The sequence below is a fragment of the Ictalurus furcatus genome, chromosome 1 (genome assembly GCF_023375685.1).
Source record: "Ictalurus furcatus strain D&B chromosome 1, Billie_1.0, whole genome shotgun sequence".
In the NCBI taxonomy this organism is placed as follows: domain Eukaryota; kingdom Metazoa; phylum Chordata; class Actinopteri; order Siluriformes; family Ictaluridae; genus Ictalurus; species Ictalurus furcatus.
The window spans coordinates 11,371,299-11,390,360 of NC_071255.1; the positions used below are offsets into that span (position 1 = coordinate 11,371,299).

Below are 19,062 nucleotides of genomic sequence, written 5' to 3' on the forward strand. Positions count from 1 at the left end.
GCAAAATTTAAAATCTCTCCACTTTCCCTCTACACTAAGGTATGATTTAAAAAAGATTTTAGACTTAGCCAAGGAAGACTTTATATTTATAATGCAGATGCAATTATTAAAAATAATTTACAAGTGAGGCAGTAATATAAAGTAGCTGAGCAGCTGAGGGTTAAGAAGGTCAAACAGTGACTCTGGAATTTGATTAGATAGATAGATGGATAGATGGAGAGATAGATGGATAGATAGATAGATGGATAGATAGATAGATAGATAGATAGATAGATTGATGGATGCGCCTTCTGTGAAAGACTGAATAAAGTGTGATGAAGGTTTAAGCTGAGTGATGCCTGATGAATTTAGGGCAGACTAGTAAAGATAAACTTTCCACTTCGGATTTCCAGAATGTGCTTATGTGGCCATCACCATGTATTAATACTAACAAGTATTAATCTCAGATTTCCAAATATATAAATAAAAATTAACCAGGCCCAAAGTCCTAATATATTATGTCAGAATATATTGTGCAATCTGGGAATCTACTAACTTCCTGTTATTTTGTATACTTATAATCCTGAAGATATATTAACTTGCATTTTGAGAGAAAGAGAGAAGACATAAAGATGCAGCTGGATATGTATATAAATCTGCTACTGACAATTACAGGTAAGCTTACTCTATCCCATGCCTTTACATACAGTTGTCTCTATATTACAATAAATACATCCTTTATTTATTTACTTTGTTTATTTTTTTATTTTTACATCTGTGAACATATTGAAATGTTCAGTAGCAAGGTCCAGGTCATTTAAATTAATGATTACTTTTTCTTTTCTTTTTTTTTAATGAACTGTATTACATTTTTTATTTTGAAATCATTAAATAAAAGCATGATTGAACTTGTTTTGATATCATTATACATATTGTATATAGTGAAAATATTTTCAAATACCATGATATAATATTGTGCCACATTGCCCATGCCTACTAATAGTTAAAAGTCAAAATGACTGGACTGGTGTAATCTAGTAGCTGTTTGACCACTTACTGTATTTGTGGAGGTTCAGCAGAAATTATATAAGGTCTCAGTTGATGTCTTTGTTACTACAACTTGACACCTTTTAAATAAGGACTTCTGTAAGGGTTTACCAAGTATCAATAACCATGTCTATATTTTAAACAATTTCTTTCACTAATTTATACACTTACTTGTATTATTGTTGGTGTTTTTGTAAGTATATCTTGTTCAGTCATTAATTCTGGAAAATCTAAGAAAGTAATTGTGTTTTATTTCAGGGCTTGTGCAAGTGGTTACTGCAAGTGAGTTGATCTGTCTGTGTCTTCCATTCTGTCTGTCTACTTACAAACCTGTGTGTCTGTCTACCTACTTATCTGTCTGCCTGCATGCCTTATGGTTATCTTTCTCTTCTGTAAAATAAAATTGTAATAGACTGTATACACATTTCCATATGAGATAATGATAAATCCACTCAGGCTTTCACTTTTAGCATTAAAGGACATTTCAGCAAGAAGCAGAGGTGTTGCTGAGTGTATATTCTTTGTTTATTAGGTTCTCAGTTCCAAGACAATTTTTTATTTTTCTAGGTAAGCCACAGTGGGTAAAGATCTCAGGCCCTGATGAGGTAGTAGCTGGAGTGAGTGCCCTCTATGAGTGTTCTGCAATCTGCAGTCGTACCTGTTATTATACCTGGAACGTGAAAGGCCAGTCATTTCCTGGAAGCAAATTTACTCTGACTGAAAATGGCGTAGACACGTTCATCTCACTAGCATGCACTGTGACAGATGAAGACCATAAGCACTTTGTCAGCGAGATCAGATCAGTCACAGTGATAAGTATGCTCATTCTGCAGCAAAGAGAATTTGAACTTTCTCTGAAAACATTCATGTGTTTTAATTAAATTCAGCTAAATAACACTTGACCAACACATTTCATACACAAGTGGCATCATTAAGCTAGTGATTGTCCTTTGAACTCTTACAGATCCAGTTTCTGTGAAGCCATCGACTAATCAATCAGTACTTAACCAGCAGCCTAAAGTGGGTCGGTCATTTTGTTTAACATGTGATGCGGCCTCCCCACCAGTCACTATAACCTGGCTTAAGGATGGTGAACCTCTTACATTAGACTCCAGGATGAGCCTATCCACGGACAATGGGACTCTGTTTTTTAGCCTACTTGAAGAGTCAGATAGTGGCCAATATCAGTGCAAGGTCCTTAATGGAAATGTCAGTGTAATAAGCAAGGCCTACTGGATTTATCGTGAGTAAGCCGTATTTATTTTATATGTCATATTTCCTTATTGTCCCCATAAAATGCGGAGTTCTCCATGTGTCCTATCATCTATCACATAAATCAGATAATCAGATGAACTTACCTAACCTTTCCAGAATGATGACAGATAAGGTCAAATACTAATATATAACAGATGTTACATATGATCTCCTCCTGCAGTTGGATATGTTATTGTGAGCGTAACTGGGCCAAACCGAGCTGAAATAGGCATACAAAGCGAGTACACTTGTGATGCACAGTGCAGGATGGATTGCACTGTGCAGTGGGCCTTGCATGCAGGCTTTCCAAGGGGAAGATTTATTGCTGAGGGACCAAAGATTCTCTGGACCCCCTCTGACATTGGACAGACGCAGGTCTTCACTTGCATCACTTTGAACCCGGGAGCAGGCAATATTGGGCAGGTCTCCAAAATTGTGACTGTTGTAGGTGAGTACAAGCAACAAAATGCTGGGGCCACCTAGAGGTTAAGAGCAGGAATAGTGATCCACACTTTACAAGAGCTACATTATATCTATCTTCTTTTTTTTTTTTTAATGGTATGCAATGAATACTCTGTGTGCATCACTACCCCAGTCAGAGATATTAGTGGTTTTAAAAACCTGTGATAGTTGGAGATCATTAAGAAAATGATCATTAATGAAAAACACTGCCATCTTGTGGGGAGATGAAGAACAGCCTTACCAATCTCAAAACACCCTTACTAAGCTTGTCAATCATTATATCTTAAGTTCATTATGATTTCATTTTTTAAAAGTTATGTATAAAGAAATGGCTGGCCTTTTTGTGATTTTGTGATTTGGTAAACAGTGTGATTTGCTCTTTGCAGAGGCGCGGCCACGCCCCATGCCCAGTAATGCTGTGTTAGCCAAACCTAGTATAGCTGTGGTGAGCAGTGCAACTCTGCTGATCCTGGTTTCTACTTGTGTCTGATTGTCACCACAGAAGAATAAACTCTACATACAGTCCAGGCATTGTTATTTCTCTACTATAGTACTTCCTCTGGGTAGAGTCCATTGAATTAAGACTGAAGTCTCCTCAACATGTCTGTTTTGTCTTACTTTGTACTGACATATATATTTAAACATAAAACAGGTAACATATATTTTGTGTTGAGCAAGTAGCATCATTGAAACTTTCATTGAAACCTTGTTTCAGTTCAGTTCAATTGTATTTGCATGATGCTTTAAAAAATAGATATTGTCAGAGAACCTGTAACAGTAGAGTTCGATACCTAAGGAGTAAAGACATGACTGTTTTCCACTGTCACTGAGACAACATGAGGAAGCAACCTTGACAGAACCAAGTTTAAAATGGAACCTGCCATCTTCTGAGAGACAATGGAAAGTGGGATTATACTGCAAATCATTATTCTTCTAAAACTGTATATTATAAAATCAAATGCTACTACGTGGGGTGAAAGGGTGATGAAAGGAGTATATTGTGAATGAAAGTCCTGGGATGAGAACAGGACCGTCTTTATCATCACAGCAGCACTGGTTACGTTTAAGTCTACATTATACCGATGACATTATCATGACATTTAAGCATAAACTTGCTTGTGACCTAACCAATCTTTATGGACTGGTTAGTTCATCATATGTCTCCCATTAATAAAATCAGTCCATACTGAGAAAAAATTTACCCCCACCATCAGTCAAAATAGAAAGACAGTTGTACTGAGAAACTGCCACATTTTGCTAAACAAACTCCATACATCTAAACATAGGGGTAGAGATCCGGTAAATGCACATGAGTCTTACACCCCTATTATTTTTCTGTGTTAAGCATAAGAACCTATTCATTTTGGTGTGTCCATAAATAATCATTCATGTGCAGTGAGCCAAGATGGAAGATGGTTTTAATCCACAGTGTTTTACAAGTAAAGCAGGATCAAATCCAAGCACTAAGCTGTTAAAAAGGCTGACAATGATACGAGTGCTGCAAAAGCTAGACATTTCCACCAAAAGAACCAGACACAAGTAAGAAATAGTTGTAGGCAGAATAAAGTGAGCCACAACCAAATATACAAACACATATACTAATACACACAAAGCAACACAACAATCATGCAATAGGAAAAGTAAAATCCACATCCTTTAAACAAAAGGGCCATCAACACACCCAGATAGACAAACCTGTATGCACACCTGACACAGTGAGAGGTTTCAGTATCAATGTGCACTCGGCAGAACTGGGTCTTCCAACACTGTACCTTGATGGTTTTAAAAAATTAAAATAGAAAAAATCAATACAAATCTATCTTAACATAGCCTATCCTAGCATATCTTAACAGTAACAATCTAAATGTAAATAAAAGATCTAGAAAATTCTATACACCTGTACATATTTGGTCAAAAACAATATTAAAGCTGTGCTGATTACATCATACAGATTTTTTCTTTTTTTCTTTTCACAGAACAGGCTTTGACACTGTTTGCTCTGCATTGCAGGATAAGATTGTCTTTCTCTGGGTGCCCTTTATACACCGAGACTCTTTGATCCTATGTCAGAGATACACAGTCGTAACCCTGCTCACCAAACGTTAGGCTTGCCTATTATTAAATGTGTGCTGCCTAGGAACAAATGCATGTACACATACTGGTAAATACTGGTTAATAATTGACAGCTTTACTGCAATGTGTAGTTAGTTCCTTTTCAATTATATTATTTTAATATTTCTGCTATGTCAGTTCAGCCTATAACAAAGACAAACTACAGTACTGTCTCCGCTCAGCAGTGTATCTAATATATATATATTTTTAAATCATGTTGTTACTCAAGAGTGATTTACATATAATATACCACATTTAATAAACAAAGATAACTGTAAACATGGTAGAGTTTCCCCTTAAGAAACCATTTTGTAATAATGTAAAGGTGTACCATGATATTCTGCATAGAGAATTACTGGAAAGCAGCTTTAGTGTACAACTGTGTGACAGTGTCCCAATTTCTAAAGGAGACTGGGTAAGGTTTACTAGTTTATTACCTCTGAAAAGGCAAGATGTCAGTGATGTCAGTGAGGTTAGGATGAGTTTGATATGCACCAAACATTTGAGTGTCTTGAATGATGCATCTTTAAAACATCATGTGTCTGGAAAATGATTGCAGTTACTAGGGTAAATTCATTTCTTTTGACCTAATATGTCACACGATTTGTGTAATGGGGGTTAGGATGGATGCAAATGCAGATCAGAGCTTTTAATAAAGAGTGTCAGGCAGACAAATCCAAATCATGAGACAATAGCGTGGTCAAAAACAGGCAATGGGTCAGGCGATCTGCAAACAGGCATAAACGAGGCAAGGCAAGAATCGAGAACGAGAAACAAGATCAAAGAATATGAATCAAAACGAGGAACTGGATATCATCAACTGAGGTTGTGAGTGCTGTAAATTTGATGCAGGTGTGCGTGATTAGAATGAATGTGAGTGTTCTGGGAATTGCAGTCCATGGCGGCCATGTTTGTAGGCCACAGTGCAGGATGGGAAATGTAGTCACTGGTTTGCTGTGATATAACATAATTGTAAGTTTAAATCATATGTTTTAATTAAGTGATTGATATATTTATGGTGAACTGTGGGATTGGAGCATGTGTGGCTTTCAAAAGTCTAAACTGCATTACTGCAAACTTTTATTAACATCTTATTAATAAACAAATTTACTTTTTGTGAAATGTGGAAAAGTAAATTTAAAATTTAAGTGTACAGTATCTCACAAAAGTGAGTACACCCCTCACATTTTTGTAAATATTTGATTATATCTTTTCATGTGACAACACTGAAGAAATGACACTTTGCTACAATGTAAAGTAGTGAGTGTACAGCTTGTATAACAGTGTAAATTTGCTGTCCCCTCAAAATAACTCAACACACAGCCATTAATGTCTAAACCGCTGGCAACAAAAGTGAGTACACCCTTAAGTGAAAATGTCCAAATTGGGCCAAAAGTGTCAATATTTTGTGTGGCACCATTATTTTCCAGCACTGCCTTAATCCACTTGTGCATGGAGTTCACCAGTGCTTCACAGTGGAAGCTGGAGTCCTCTTCCACTCCTCCATGATGATATCATGGAGCTGGTGGATGTTAGCGACAGTGTGCTCCTCCACCTTCCATTTGAGGATGCCCCACAGATGCTCAACAGGGTTTAGGTCTGGAGACATGCTTGGCCGGTCCATCACCTTCACCCTCAGCTTCTTTAGCAAGGCAGTGGTTGTCTTGGAGGTGTGCTTGGGGTCGTTATCACGTTGGAATACTGCATACTGATCATGCTCTGCTTCAGTATGTCACAGTACATGTTGGCATTCATTCATTTATAAGTGTAAAATTTATATTAAGAATTTATAGATTTCTGTAAAGCTTTGTGACAATGTCCATTATTAAAAGCACTATACAAATAAAATTAAACTTGAAATTATTCTGACATCTTGTAATTTTCTTTAGGTATACTGTAAAAGGAAAGGTTTCAAAACATTTACATTTTGCAAGTCATTTCGTCAGTATGTTTTTAAGCAAGTGCAAATAGTGTCCATGTTGCATTAAGTACATACAGGTATATTTACACAAGGTAAGAAGAAATGTAAGGTTTACTGCCTTTGAATATTTTGGCATCCTTTATAAAATGAGCATTATAATATAAAAAGAATAACACAAAATAATAAATGATGGTGTTATATTAAACAAATCGTGATACTGTATAGTTTTCTTTAGAAAAAATTTTTAAAAGAAAAAAATTTAAATAAAAGAAGAAAGTTATGAGGTTGTGATTTGATCCCAAAAAGCCATGCTGGTACGTGTGTGGTGCCCTTTGATGGACTGGCGACTAAGCCGGAGTGTATTTCTACCTTGTCTCAGAAGTCAAAAGTACCTACTCAAAGGTCCCTACTTAGACTTAGACTCAGTGGCTATCATGGTTAGATATTACACAGTTAGAACAAAAGCAAAACAGAGCAATACCCAAATACCCTCTTGTGCAGCTACACAGTTGTCATATCATGTAATTTATGTTTTCTCCTTAATTTTGTCATTCAGTGCAAGCCCAAATGCCTGAATTGTGATTGGTGGAGAGTATTGGTGAATAATGATCAAGGACCAATTTACTGTAAAGCCAACACACCTTGCAGTCCCAAACTGGGTGTGTGCGTGTGCGTGCGTGCGTGCGTGCGTGTGTGTGTGTGTGTGTGTGTGTGTGCGTGTGTGTGGGTGCATAAGGTATTGCACAGTTCCTTTGTAACAACTATGCAAATATTTGCTGATGTATTGTCTGTATACACACAGGTAGCAGTCAATTTTAACACCACAAAAACCCTGAACACATTCTTCTTATGGATCGTAAGGAAGCAAGTAAGGAACCTTTCCTAAATCAGAGTTCCACAATGGAGTCTAAATGTTTCTGTTGCTTCGCCATTATCATCACTATCTACATAAGAGGTATTTCTAACGTTAATATTCTAATGTGTATTAGTTCTATATTAGTCATTATGTATCATTTCAAAATTATTGTTGCTTATATATTGAGGTTATTTTATCATATCCCTTCAGACCCATTTTTTTTACTTACTTTATCTTTCTTATACTTAAACTCTTAACAAATAATACTAAAAACAAATGTTTACTTAATTTATTTATTTATTTATTTATTTATTTTTTGCTGTAACAGAATTATAATGCTCTTTGTATCACAGCAAGTTAAATCTTTAAGTTGTTTCTTATCCTATTAGTAATTTTGTGCAGGTACAAATCCCATATATATGTGGACGGAATGGAAGAATATGAGTTTTTTGTGTGCATCTTGTGCACCTTGTAAACTTTTAAACTTTTTTTTCCACCAAACCTAATGTGGCATATCAGTAACCTTATTAAACTGTAATTCTGGTAATGGCCTACTTTCCCTACCTTATTTTATTAGTGGCTATTTTTCATCAGGTTTAAGAAGGTGGCTTGGGCTTCCTCTTTAACTTTTTTTTTTATCCCAGAAAGTAGGCACTAAATGTAAATATAATAATATTATTCTTTCCCTTTTTTTTATATTGGATGTTGTATTTGCCTATAGTTCTATAGTGTCATTTCTTAGTCCTGACAAGATATCACCCTCATTACAAGCCAATGATTAGAAACAATACAGGGAATGGAAAAAATAAAAACTGAACATAATTGGAAACACAAATAATATCACTCTAAACTGTTCCAAACAAAAATGTCTAAGTGTTTAACCAGTTATAAACATTATTTTAAATAATTTCAATAAGTATTGAGTTTGTCTAGAATTAGTCCAGAATTAATCACTTTCTGCACACCGCTACAGAAAGATTTGATGTTACATAGCCGCTATAGCAAGGTTTTCGAAGATGGGGCAACAGCAGGAAAAGCCATGTAGAAATTATTTTTCCTACTCTTCTGCAAGCAGGAAATCACACTGAAAAGTAGAAGGATGCTCTGAAAATTATATAATTATAAATAAATTTGAAATAAATACAGATTTTCAGTTAAATGCAGCGTTTGGTTTTATTTATATCCTAGCCGTCCTTTAAGCAGAATGATATCATATGTAGGCTATCATATGTAAAGACAATTATTAACCATTATTTTATTTCATTCTAACCGGTAAGTAAATGGGGGGCATGGATCGTTGGAGCAGAAAAATAAATCTGCTCCAAACCAATGATTAAGTTCAACTGCCCAAAGTTCTAGGCCCACTAAAACTGTATAAAGTAAATACCAACATTTTCATTTGAACATTTGTGTGTAATATCATAAAACATGTAATACTTGTATGAATACTACATAATGTAACTCAACATGCTAACATTGTATCTCTAGATATATGTAACATGAACATTTGTGTGTAATATCATAAAACATGTAATACTTGTATGAATACTTCATAATGTAACTCAACATGCTAACATTGTATCTCTAGATATATGTAAACAGTAACTGACATAATTTAAGTTTTGATGTCCACAGTGATGGATGCTTACTTATTTTTCATTTGTTTTTGCATTTATATTTTTTATTTTTAAATATACTGTACATGTGTTGAAATATATGTGTATTTTGAAATAAATGCAAAATAGTGCCTATGAAACCACAGATTCTACACAAATCTGTAGCCCTAATATTCTAATTACAATGCATTCTAAACGAATCTATTATAGATTATCCAAAAGAGAGAAATGTGACAGTATGAGAGTGTAAACAAAGCAAATGGGAGCGAAAGAGTCTGATATTATGCTATAAGAGAAAAAGCAAAGTTACACTCCCACCTTACAAAATCTTCTGTAGCAAGTAGCTTGTGATAGCAACAGTGTGTGAAATTCCAAAATCTTACATTTTGTAGTTTTAACAATCCACTGGAAGACATCATTGCAAACCTGGAAAAACAACCTTGCTAGTGTTATAGCTAATAATATACATAAAATGTCTTTTTTCAGGTGTTTCCTCTCTGAGTCTGACTTCATCTGCGAATCCTCTGGCTGTTGGAGAAAATGTCACTCTTACTCCAAATCCTCAGATGAGTATCTCTGCTGGCACTTGGATGTTAGATGGGAAAGTCCTGGTGTTCTGGTACCCAGATAAATTTATAGTCAGTGACAGTTACAAAGGGCAAATATCTTTCAACTTGTCCACAAGTCAGATCTCTGTGTATTCAGTACAAGTGAACAATTCTGGTCTCTATGTACTGCAAGGCATGACCCCACCTGTAAACGCAGAACTTAAACTTTCTGTTCAGGGTGAGTTTCCAAACATACACATCCAAAAACATTTCACTAATAGTTTCTATATGTTATACTTCGAAAATGTTTCAGAAAAAAAGGGGAAAAGGAAGAAAAATGTGTTGCCTTACTTATCAGACAAAACAACAGCCATGTCCAAGAAAAAGTTAGTCAAAGTTAACAGGGCTATAAAGAAAACTTTTAAAATAGCTGGTAGTGAAATCAGTTTTAAAATGTAGGGCCAACCTCCAAATGTATTATAATAATAAATTAGATGGGAAATGTGTGAATATATCAAGTGCCACAAAATCAATATGTAAAAGTTAAATTATGCTGGAATTATTGGTAATATTTTGTTGAAAAATAAAGACAAATTTATTTAGATAAATAAACCTCTCATGCTTCAGAAGATCATACATCATTCTGAAGTGTATCTAATACAAAAAAAAGAAAAAAAAAGAAAAAAACTTTGTTAGACTGTCCTGTTACAATGTTGCTCAACTCTGGCTAGAGTTAAGCACAATTTAATGATTCCCCTGGTATAATAAATTTAATTTATCTCAATAATTAATCATCAAGTTAATTGTATTTGAACACTGTTATCTGATTATATTGCACATGTGTTGAACAAACCTGTCAAACAGGGGAATAGTTAAGTGCAGGGTTAGGGTGGGGTTCTGTCATAGCTGTTTTTATAGCCTCTCTTACAGGAAATCCAACATAACCCTTAGTCACTTCCTGTGTGCACTTGGTGAGCCCTCTTTGCCCATTCCTGTCTTATTTATTTATCACTAACAGATATATCAGAGACCTAAACATGTGTAAATGCATACCTGGGAAGGTGGGGGAAAATAATATTATTTATTAATAAAAAATATTATTTTATTTATTTATTTTAATTTTAAGGTATTTTGAGGGGCAATTGATGAACAAATTCATGATCATAGGAAAGAATATATCAGTCGTACTGAGATATTCTCTAAATGTATGTACAGTGTGTTTTAGTTATTTTTTACTCTCCAGCACAGGTTGTAAATTGTAGTTTGAAACTGAAAATGTATTTTTAATAATATATTCTTACTTTCAGAGCCAATCAGGAATGTTTCTCTGACAGTAAGTAAAACAAATCTGGTGGAGTTTAATGACAGTGTCACGTTCACCTGCACTGCCCGTGGCACAGCATTAGTGTTCTCATGGTATAATGGCAGCTATGAGGTCACAACAGCCAAAGTTCAACTCATTAATGATGGAAGTGGTCTGATTATTAGCAATGCAACCAGATATGACAGTGGGCCTTTCAGGTGTTCCGTGGCGAACAGCATCAGTAATGGAACAAGCGGCTCAATTTCCCTCAATGTCAGCTGTGAGTATAGAATTATTCTAAAATGTTCTGTTCATGTCTATGATAAATCATTATTTAACACTACACGTGGACCTAACATTAGATGCTTTATTCTTTCTATATTCAGTGGATTCACTGTTGAATAGATGTAACTAATATTGTATTCCCTTAGATGGTCCCAGCAACCTGACAATGACATTTCTGCCAAACATGATTGGATACATTTCAGGATCAAACATCACTTTGTCCTGTTCTTGTGAATCCAAACCTGCAGCATTATTCCAATGGTCCTACAATGGCATTTCTTTTAATATAACCAGCCCAACCTTCCAGCTTACCAATGCTACTCAGAACCAGACAGGAGTTTATGTCTGCACTGCTCAAAACACAGTGACTCTCAGATATGCCACAGTCACCAGAACCATCAGCATCATTGGTGAGATGAAAAATTTGAAACATTAGTCTTTTTTGTACAACAGAGGTTAGAGTTAGCCTTGCAGGAAGGATTACACCTTTAATTTATATTACTATATCTCTTTCTTTTCTTTTTTTTTTTTATTTAGACCCAATATCCGCTGCTCCAGTGTTGTCTGCTGGTGAACCACCAATATTCAATAATTCATTTGCCCTGAATTGTGATGTCACGGGACCTGTGGACTCTGTTTATTGGATTAAGGACGGCGTGTACCTATTTCCTGACAGCCGACTTTCTCTCTCCAACCAAAACAAGACGCTCACATTTAATCAGCTCACTCTCTCTGATGATGGAAAATACCAGTGTGTAGCAAGCAACGCTGTGAGCAATGTGACCAGCATGGCCTACTATCTAATAGTTAATTGTGAGTAACATATTTCACATTTTATTTATATTCTCAATCATCATCTGAGGGGATGTATGGAAAAAGTCCTTCTGAATTGTAATGCATGTCCAGCTACATTAGATCATTAGTAGATTTAGTAGATTTACAGCTACTAGACATACACTCACTGGAAACATCTGTACACCTGCTCATTCATGCAATTATCCAATCAGCCTATCTTGTGGCAGCAGAGCAATGTATACAATCATGTAGATACAGGTCAAGATGTTCACATCAAACATCAGAATGAGGGAAAAATGTGATTTCATTTGTTTTGACAGTGGCATGGTTGTTGGTGTTAGATGGGCTGGTTTGAGCATTTCAGAAATGGCTGATCTCCTGGGATTTTCATGTACAACAGTCTCAAGAGTTTACTCAGAATGGTGTGGGGGGAAAAACCGAGTCCAGCAGGCAGAAGCACCTTTTTGATGAGAGTGTTCAGAGGAGAATGGGCAGGCTGGTTCAATCTGACAGGAAGGCTAGGGTATCTCAAATAACCACTCTTAACTGTGATGAGCAGAAAAGCATCTCAGATTGCACAACATGTAGAACCTTGGGGCAGATGAGCTACAGCAAAAGATTGAGGAAGTCTGAGGCTAAGTCACAGGCTCACCCAGACAGTTGAAGATTAAAAAACACAAGCTGTTGTTTTTCCACCCTTAAAGTGCCCAGTATTTTTCCCTATTCTGATGTTTGATGTGAACATCTGCTGCCACATGATTGGCACTTTAGTTAATTGCATGAATAAGCAGGTATACAGGTGTTACTAATAAAGTGTATGGTGAGTGTATGAGCTTGATGGCTTGTTGTAATGATATATAAAGCTGTGAAAACTCAAATGAACTAAATTGACTTATTATTATTGCTTGTTTATTGACAACAGATTTGCAGGTTTCATAAAACAGTTTAGGTTAAATATGTATTCAAGAAGACAAATATTGCTTAAATGTGACTTGTCTTTCTTCTTAATCATCTAGATGGTCCATGGTTCACTAGGATTTCTGGCCCAGACAATGCTGAAGTAGGTTCTAATGTGACACTAAATTGCTCTGCTTCCTCTCAACCTGCCAGTCAATACAGCTGGTTCTTCCAAGGTTCTAAAGTGGCGGAGGGCTCTGTGTATCAGGCTGACTCTCTTTCAATAAACAGCAGTGGGGAATACACTTGCCTAGCCCACAATAACTTCACAGGAATAAACAGCAGTGCTACATGGAATTTAACTGTCATTGGTAGGTCCTGACCTCATTTGGTCTACCTTGGTATTCTATTATAAGTTGTGACATCAGCAGCAGCAGGAAAACTGACACTACACTACTACATTTTTTGTGTGCAAATTGATTTTTTTTTTTTTTTTAATTAATATTTCTATGGTCTTTCTAATGACATTTCTATCAAAACTGTCCTGTGTTGTTTTGTCTTCAGTGGGCATTTCCTCAGTGGTGGTGACTCCCAGCACTCTCATCCCTCTGGCCTCCAAGGATATGCAGCTCTTTTGTAATGTGTCTGGCCTTTTTAAAAGCATCCAGTGGCTAAAAGACAACCAGATATTAAATACAACAGTCACAAACTCCATTTATATGAATGACACCACTGTAGAGTTCCACCCTCTACAGATCACTGATGATGGATCATATCAGTGTGTTGCCACAAATACTTTTCGACCACATGTTAGCCTGCCTTACCATCTAATAGTTAATTGTAAGTGACTTTTGCCTTTATCATTCTGCATCATGTATTATCAAGTTATCATGTTGTAGTATGAAGAAAGTTATTCCTGGACACTGTTCACTATTATTAACCTGGATAATGAATACATTGTACATGTGGCAAACTGGCAAAACCGGTCAAATCTTGCCATGACTAAATTCTGGCAAACAGACAAAATTGATGAAAAATAAGGTTTGGACCAAATGTTTATCTGCCAGTATTTATTTTGAAATTTCGTCTTTAAGAAAATACTGTAGCTATACTGTATTTTACCAAAACTATATGGAATGTTTTCATTTAGGCTACTTTATAACTTTACCTTGGCCATCTGCTTGCAAAGATGACACTGGATACAGAGACAGTTTAACAAACACAGTGGTAAATGCAGTTAGAATGCATAAAAATCTTTAAATAAATAAATAATAAATAAATAATAATAATTTTCCAAACTTTTTTTAATTATCTGTTGTAGCAAAACAGATATAAGCCTAATGAACTGAGTTTGTAATCAGACACGAGACTCAGGTTTAAATACCACAAGTGACTTTTATTTCAGGTAATGAGACAGAGTCTGATCATAGCAATTACCATCAATAATCATAAGCCGTTTCCTATTGTAAACATATAATTAATTATTTAATTTGCCAGTGATGTCGTTAGGTTACAAGTGTAGATGTAAGCATGCCATCTCTCAGTGCAATTGGCTTGGAATCTTTAAATGCATTTCTCCCTTTTCACTTTTTGAGGTAACCACACTTGGTTTAATTTAACTTCTGGGTGAGAGAACTTAATTCAGTTCAGAAAAGTCTATTTTTTTTCAGCACTGTATACAGTAGAAAAATGTTAAAATAATTCAAATTTGATGCTGTGACAAATTTGATGTGATACTATTTCAACCTCTATTCATGCCTGACTGCATGTTTTTTGTGTTAAACAGATGGGCCAGTAGACGTGACTATAACAGTTGACATCAAGGCCACCATTGTCTTAAAGTGTAATGCGAAGTCTCAGCCACCAAGTGTTTACCACTGGTTCTTTAACAACACTTTCATTAAAGAAGATGCCATGTTAGTTTTATCATTAATGTCTCCTCTCTGTAACAACTACACCTGTGTGGCCATAAACCCCCTGACCAATCACACATTGTCAACTTCCTATGTTATTTCAGGTGAGCAGAGTATTTCCACAAGTCAAATGGCTGATCTTTAGATTTTAGAGATAGTGGAAATGAAAATAGAAAACATTATTACAATATTTTAGTACCCTAATTTATTATGCTAATTTATTGGTAGCAAATTTGTAATTGCTAGTGATTACTTCACCATCATTGTTATGTTTCTCCTTAACAGAACCTAATGCAGCACCTCCTCTTCAGACTAGCGTGTTGCTGACTGCCTTGTGTGCTCTTGTTCTTCCTGTATTAATGTTGATGAAGCCCTTCTGAGCTGCTAATTGAGGCCTGCTAACTGACTTGCGAATCGACTGTATTGTGCATTCCTCTCTGCCTGAAGTCTAACATATTAATTTTATTATCCACGCTCCCTCTCTGAGGAACAGATTAAAGCCAGATATTTAAATTATTTCTTTTTTCCTGAAGTATCATAATCAATATTAAGAATATTAAACTTTGAATTCCTACACAAGTCATATGTTCTCTATGGATATACAGTGATCTCTGGGGTGTGATGGTTGTTTTGTCAGAGGCATAAATAATGACAGAGGACCGGATGACTTAGAGCTGTTTTCCAGAAAATTCTCTTTTACTCCACATACCTAAATGACATGCAGAGAACTGGGTGACAGCAGGGCAAGTCTTGGCATATTCAAGTCTTATGGGTTTTTTCTCTAAACCAATCAACCATCAAAATGTCCTACAAGTACCTCTATCAATAGTGCACATTAATTTCGCCAGGACAGGGGGAAAAAACTGTCAGACTGATCAATGCTTACACAAATGATAATTTTTCAGCAGGGCATTGTGTTTATTAAACATTTGTACTCGCTGCTATCCTTGCATAAATTATACTGGCTATACTTGCTTTTTTTCTACTTTTTTCCTTATATTTAATAGACAAAGGATTAAATCACTGCCATGTTATTCTTCACGGTTTAAAACCCCTCATTATATAGTCTTTGTACTAATACTTTATTTATTGTTACTTTTTTTTTTTTTACAAACATGAACCATGCACACTTTCATTCAAACTACTTTTATATTATTAGTTAATTGAACATCATAGACAATACACATTGAATGATAGTGATTTATACTTTTTAATGAGATTGGATTAAATTGTGATAAAATACAGCTAAATAATATTTTTCTAGCAAATATATCATCAGAAGGCACTTTGTGAAAATTGTATCTATATTCTACATGCAATCTGTATACTTGTACTTATGCATAATATTGTAGTGAAATAAATGATTTATGGTATCGCCCACATCTGCCTTTTGGAATACTTGATGAGCTTAATAAAAGGTAATACTCTATGTATGAAGCAGCAAATGCTGAATAGTTATGCTAGCCTTGCAAAGAAGTTAGAATGTGTATGATTACACTGGGATACTAATTTGTTTGGGATCCTCCTTGGTTTTCACAGTCTTGAGAATCACAGACTTGCATTTTTTGTAATTTCGAATGCCTTTCTTTAAGCACAGGACCCTCTCCTCTGGACTGAGTCCATCTGAGAAAAGATGAAGAACATTAATGATACAGTAATGATAACAGCAACACAATGCAAGAGGGAAAGTTTAAAAGATGGAAATACCCGTCACAAAGCTGTGTGTGTGTGTGTGAGAGAGAGAGAGACAGAGAGAGAGAGAGAGAGAGAGAGAGAGAGAGAGACAGAGAGAGAGACAGAGAGAGAGAGAGAGAGAGAGAGAGAGAGAGAGAGAGAGAGAGAGAGAGAGAGACTTACGTTTAAAATTATTCATTTTGCACTGACACCCTCTCTGTGCTTTACTTTTTCCTGAAGACACAAAAGAATAGTGGGCTCAGTTTGTGCAGAATTACTGCGTTACAACCATAACTGTAAACAAAAAAAAGCCTTTTAAGGCAAGGGTCCAGCTAAATTAATATCAATAGGTAAAATGTGAAGCGTGAGCATATGTTAGCTTATGCGTTACACTTGGCCACTGATCTCAGTCCCAACATTTTTTTTCCCCCCAAATGTGTGCTTGAATCCTTCCTAATTATTCAGTTTGCTCTCATTTAAATGTAAAAATGCTGTTCTTGCTGCTGCAAAAACTAGTGCCATCTCAGTTTATACTGACATAGAAGCAATTAATATAAGCTCATAAAAATAAAAATAATTTACTTTAATTATTTAAGTCATACAAGCTTCATTATAGTATTAATGGTCTTGGACTGAGAATGGTTAACTAGGAGTACTCTTCAAAAGAAAAAAGAAAAAAAAGGACAGTCACAGAATGGATTTTGTATTATAAATAAGGCTTTATTACACAAAATATTATTTATTTGTTTATTTAGTACACAAACAATTTTTTCCCCTCTGAGTCAGGTTTTTGCGGGCACTATATCCCACACTCCTGGTCCCGCTTCTTCTTTTTTTGCTTTGAAACTGTAACACTACTCACCTGCACAGGCACAGTTTGCACCTCTCTGCTTGGTGGATCTGGTGTGACTGGTAACATCAGCAGGTCCAACTGCATCTCCTGAACTGGCTGTCACTGAATTATTTACAGAGTAAAAGACTCCAGTAAACCCCCTATTTCCTGCAGCTACTGCTGTGAAAGCATGCTAATTGTAAATCAGATCATACATATCAGGTATAAATAAATCAGAAATACTGTTTTTTCCATTAAGGCAGAAAAGGTACTAACAAGCAAAAAAAAAAAAAGTACTCTAGCACTACTATTATGTCTACTATATGTCTATTATAAAGGATATATTTAAATATAAAAGAAGTTTCTTTTTCACCTTTTGGTTATTGTCAGAATTTTTCATTTCAACACAACCAGACCTTTAATGCAATGACAGAATACACCTAACTTACCGTTTTTGTCTGATACTTCGGAGTCAATAACTGCTGTGAGGACAACCAAGCAAAAAGCACAATGTGAGCAGGTGAGAGCAAATATGTTCGTGAATTGGTATGATATGGCCGCTTTCCTTCATAGGTTTCATAATAAGTTTCATTACAAGGTTTCATATGTGTGTTATTCTCAACAAAGTATAATATCCTATGTCATTTATAAATTATAGTTATAGTGTATATAGAGTATATAATGTGTGTAATGACAGTTATAAGAAACAGTACAGTACCTTGGCAAAGAGCACTGAAGCCCACCATGGCAGTGAAGACCAGCAGAAGCATCACAAATTTCATCTTCTTTCAAAAAAGTTCACTTTCTTATTTCAACTTGAATGTGTACCTTTGGCTAAGGATTGCAAATTACTGTGTGTTGAAGTTGAGCAGTTCAGCATTTATAAGCAGAAGCTCTTGGTATCTGATTTCATATACCATGCCTGAGCTTGCTGTAAGAGAAGCCAAATCAAAGCTGACAAGTGTACAATAGGTCCATATTGCATTTACATGAATGTTCCAAGTTCATTTCCCTTCTTCCTCTTTTTATTATCATTATTATTTTTTTTATGCTGGCTAGACATGAAAGTGACCATGTTTGTGTCTCTGGCCAAAAACGGCAATCATGCCAAGAATTGGAAACACTACACCATTCCAGACGTAGCTTACTCTTCCATAACCTAGAAAGGGCTTTACTTTATGCGTATTATTTACTTTGTTCAACTCCATTAAACAGAACATGATATCTCTGGAATCACATCTTTATTCACCTCACAGAAACGAAAAACAAAGCGTTGAACATCACTGGCCATGAACATTCTTTAATAGTTCAATGATGTACAAGAAAAAAAGACCACCTCTTCGCAGCTAGACATGCCCAAGACTTAGTAAAAGTTTATTTATTTATCCATTTATTTAGTTGAAGCTAGAGTGAACTGAGTAACTGAATACATATGCGAATCATTTGCTGTTTGTTTTGACATGTCGAGATGTACAGATATACTAGAATTTCAAGCTGTTCAGGCACATCAGTCTTCTTCCAGATAAGAATAGAATTTCCTGGATGTGATTTTACTATAAAGATGTCTT

General features: G+C 35.5%; 3 protein-coding genes across 5 annotated transcripts; 2 read left to right on the forward strand and 1 right to left on the reverse strand.

Annotated features, from left to right (window-relative positions):
- Window positions 1–77: 77 nt before the first annotated feature.
- On the forward strand, window positions 78–7,091 carry LOC128607923 (hemicentin-2). 2 transcript variants are annotated; one of them, XM_053625215.1, is made up of 6 exons: window positions 78–654; window positions 1,285–1,308; window positions 1,594–1,842; window positions 1,991–2,269; window positions 2,462–2,728; window positions 6,285–7,091. In XM_053625215.1, the coding sequence occupies exons 1-6, from the start codon at window positions 612–614 to the stop codon at window positions 6,293–6,295; spliced, it is 873 nt and encodes a 290-aa protein (XP_053481190.1). In that variant the 5' UTR covers window positions 78–611; the 3' UTR covers window positions 6,296–7,091. The 2 variants fall into 2 exon arrangements, with proteins under 2 accessions (XP_053481190.1, XP_053481182.1); XM_053625207.1 differs by lacking the exon at window positions 6,285–7,091 and adding an exon at window positions 3,129–3,267 and having other exon boundaries at window positions 103–654.
- Window positions 7,092–9,813: 2,722 nt separating this feature from the next.
- LOC128613589 (carcinoembryonic antigen-related cell adhesion molecule 20) lies at window positions 9,814–16,368 on the forward strand. Its single transcript, XM_053634897.1, has 8 exons — window positions 9,814–10,033; window positions 11,103–11,378; window positions 11,530–11,793; window positions 11,921–12,196; window positions 13,195–13,446; window positions 13,640–13,915; window positions 14,862–15,092; window positions 15,274–16,368. Exons 1-8 carry the CDS (start codon window positions 9,814–9,816, stop codon window positions 15,366–15,368), a joined length of 1,890 nt encoding a protein of 629 aa, XP_053490872.1. The 3' UTR covers window positions 15,369–16,368.
- zgc:158701 (uncharacterized protein LOC100151367 homolog) lies at window positions 16,175–18,990 on the reverse strand. 2 transcript variants are annotated; one of them, XM_053625239.1, is made up of 5 exons: window positions 18,213–18,514; window positions 17,944–17,976; window positions 17,525–17,617; window positions 16,846–16,896; window positions 16,175–16,611 (listed from the first exon to the last, which is right to left on the reverse strand). In XM_053625239.1, exons 1-5 carry the CDS (start codon window positions 18,274–18,276, stop codon window positions 16,481–16,483), a joined length of 372 nt encoding a protein of 123 aa, XP_053481214.1. In that variant the 5' UTR covers window positions 18,277–18,514; the 3' UTR covers window positions 16,175–16,480. The 2 variants fall into 2 exon arrangements, with proteins under 2 accessions (XP_053481214.1, XP_053481223.1); XM_053625248.1 differs by having other exon boundaries at window positions 16,481–16,611; window positions 17,944–17,973; window positions 18,213–18,990.
- Between the last annotated feature and the right edge of the window lie 72 nt (window positions 18,991–19,062).

Coding starts and splice junctions, on each gene's coding strand:
- LOC128613589 (XM_053634897.1), top strand. CDS start 9,814: ATGAGTATCTCTGCTGGCACTTGGATGTTAGATGGGAAAGTCCTGGTG. Junction 10,034..11,102: donor ACTTAAACTTTCTGTTCAGG/GTGAGTTTCCAA, acceptor TCTTACTTTCAG/AGCCAATCAGGAATGTTTCT. Junction 15,093..15,273: donor AACTTCCTATGTTATTTCAG/GTGAGCAGAGTA, acceptor TCTCCTTAACAG/AACCTAATGCAGCACCTCCT.
- LOC128607923 (XM_053625207.1), top strand. CDS start 612: ATGCAGCTGGATATGTATATAAATCTGCTACTGACAATTACAG. Junction 1,309..1,593: donor TGTGCAAGTGGTTACTGCAA/GTGAGTTGATCT, acceptor TTATTTTTCTAG/GTAAGCCACAGTGGGTAAAG. Junction 1,843..1,990: donor CAGATCAGTCACAGTGATAA/GTATGCTCATTC, acceptor GAACTCTTACAG/ATCCAGTTTCTGTGAAGCCA.
- zgc:158701 (XM_053625239.1), bottom strand. CDS start 18,276: ATGAAATTTGTGATGCTTCTGCTGGTCTTCACTGCCATGGTGGGCTTC. Junction 17,618..17,943: donor CGAAGTATCAGACAAAAACG/GTAAGTTAGGTG, acceptor TAAATAATTCAG/TGACAGCCAGTTCAGGAGAT. Junction 16,897..17,524: donor TGCAAACTGTGCCTGTGCAG/GTGAGTAGTGTT, acceptor TTGTGTCTTCAG/GAAAAAGTAAAGCACAGAGA.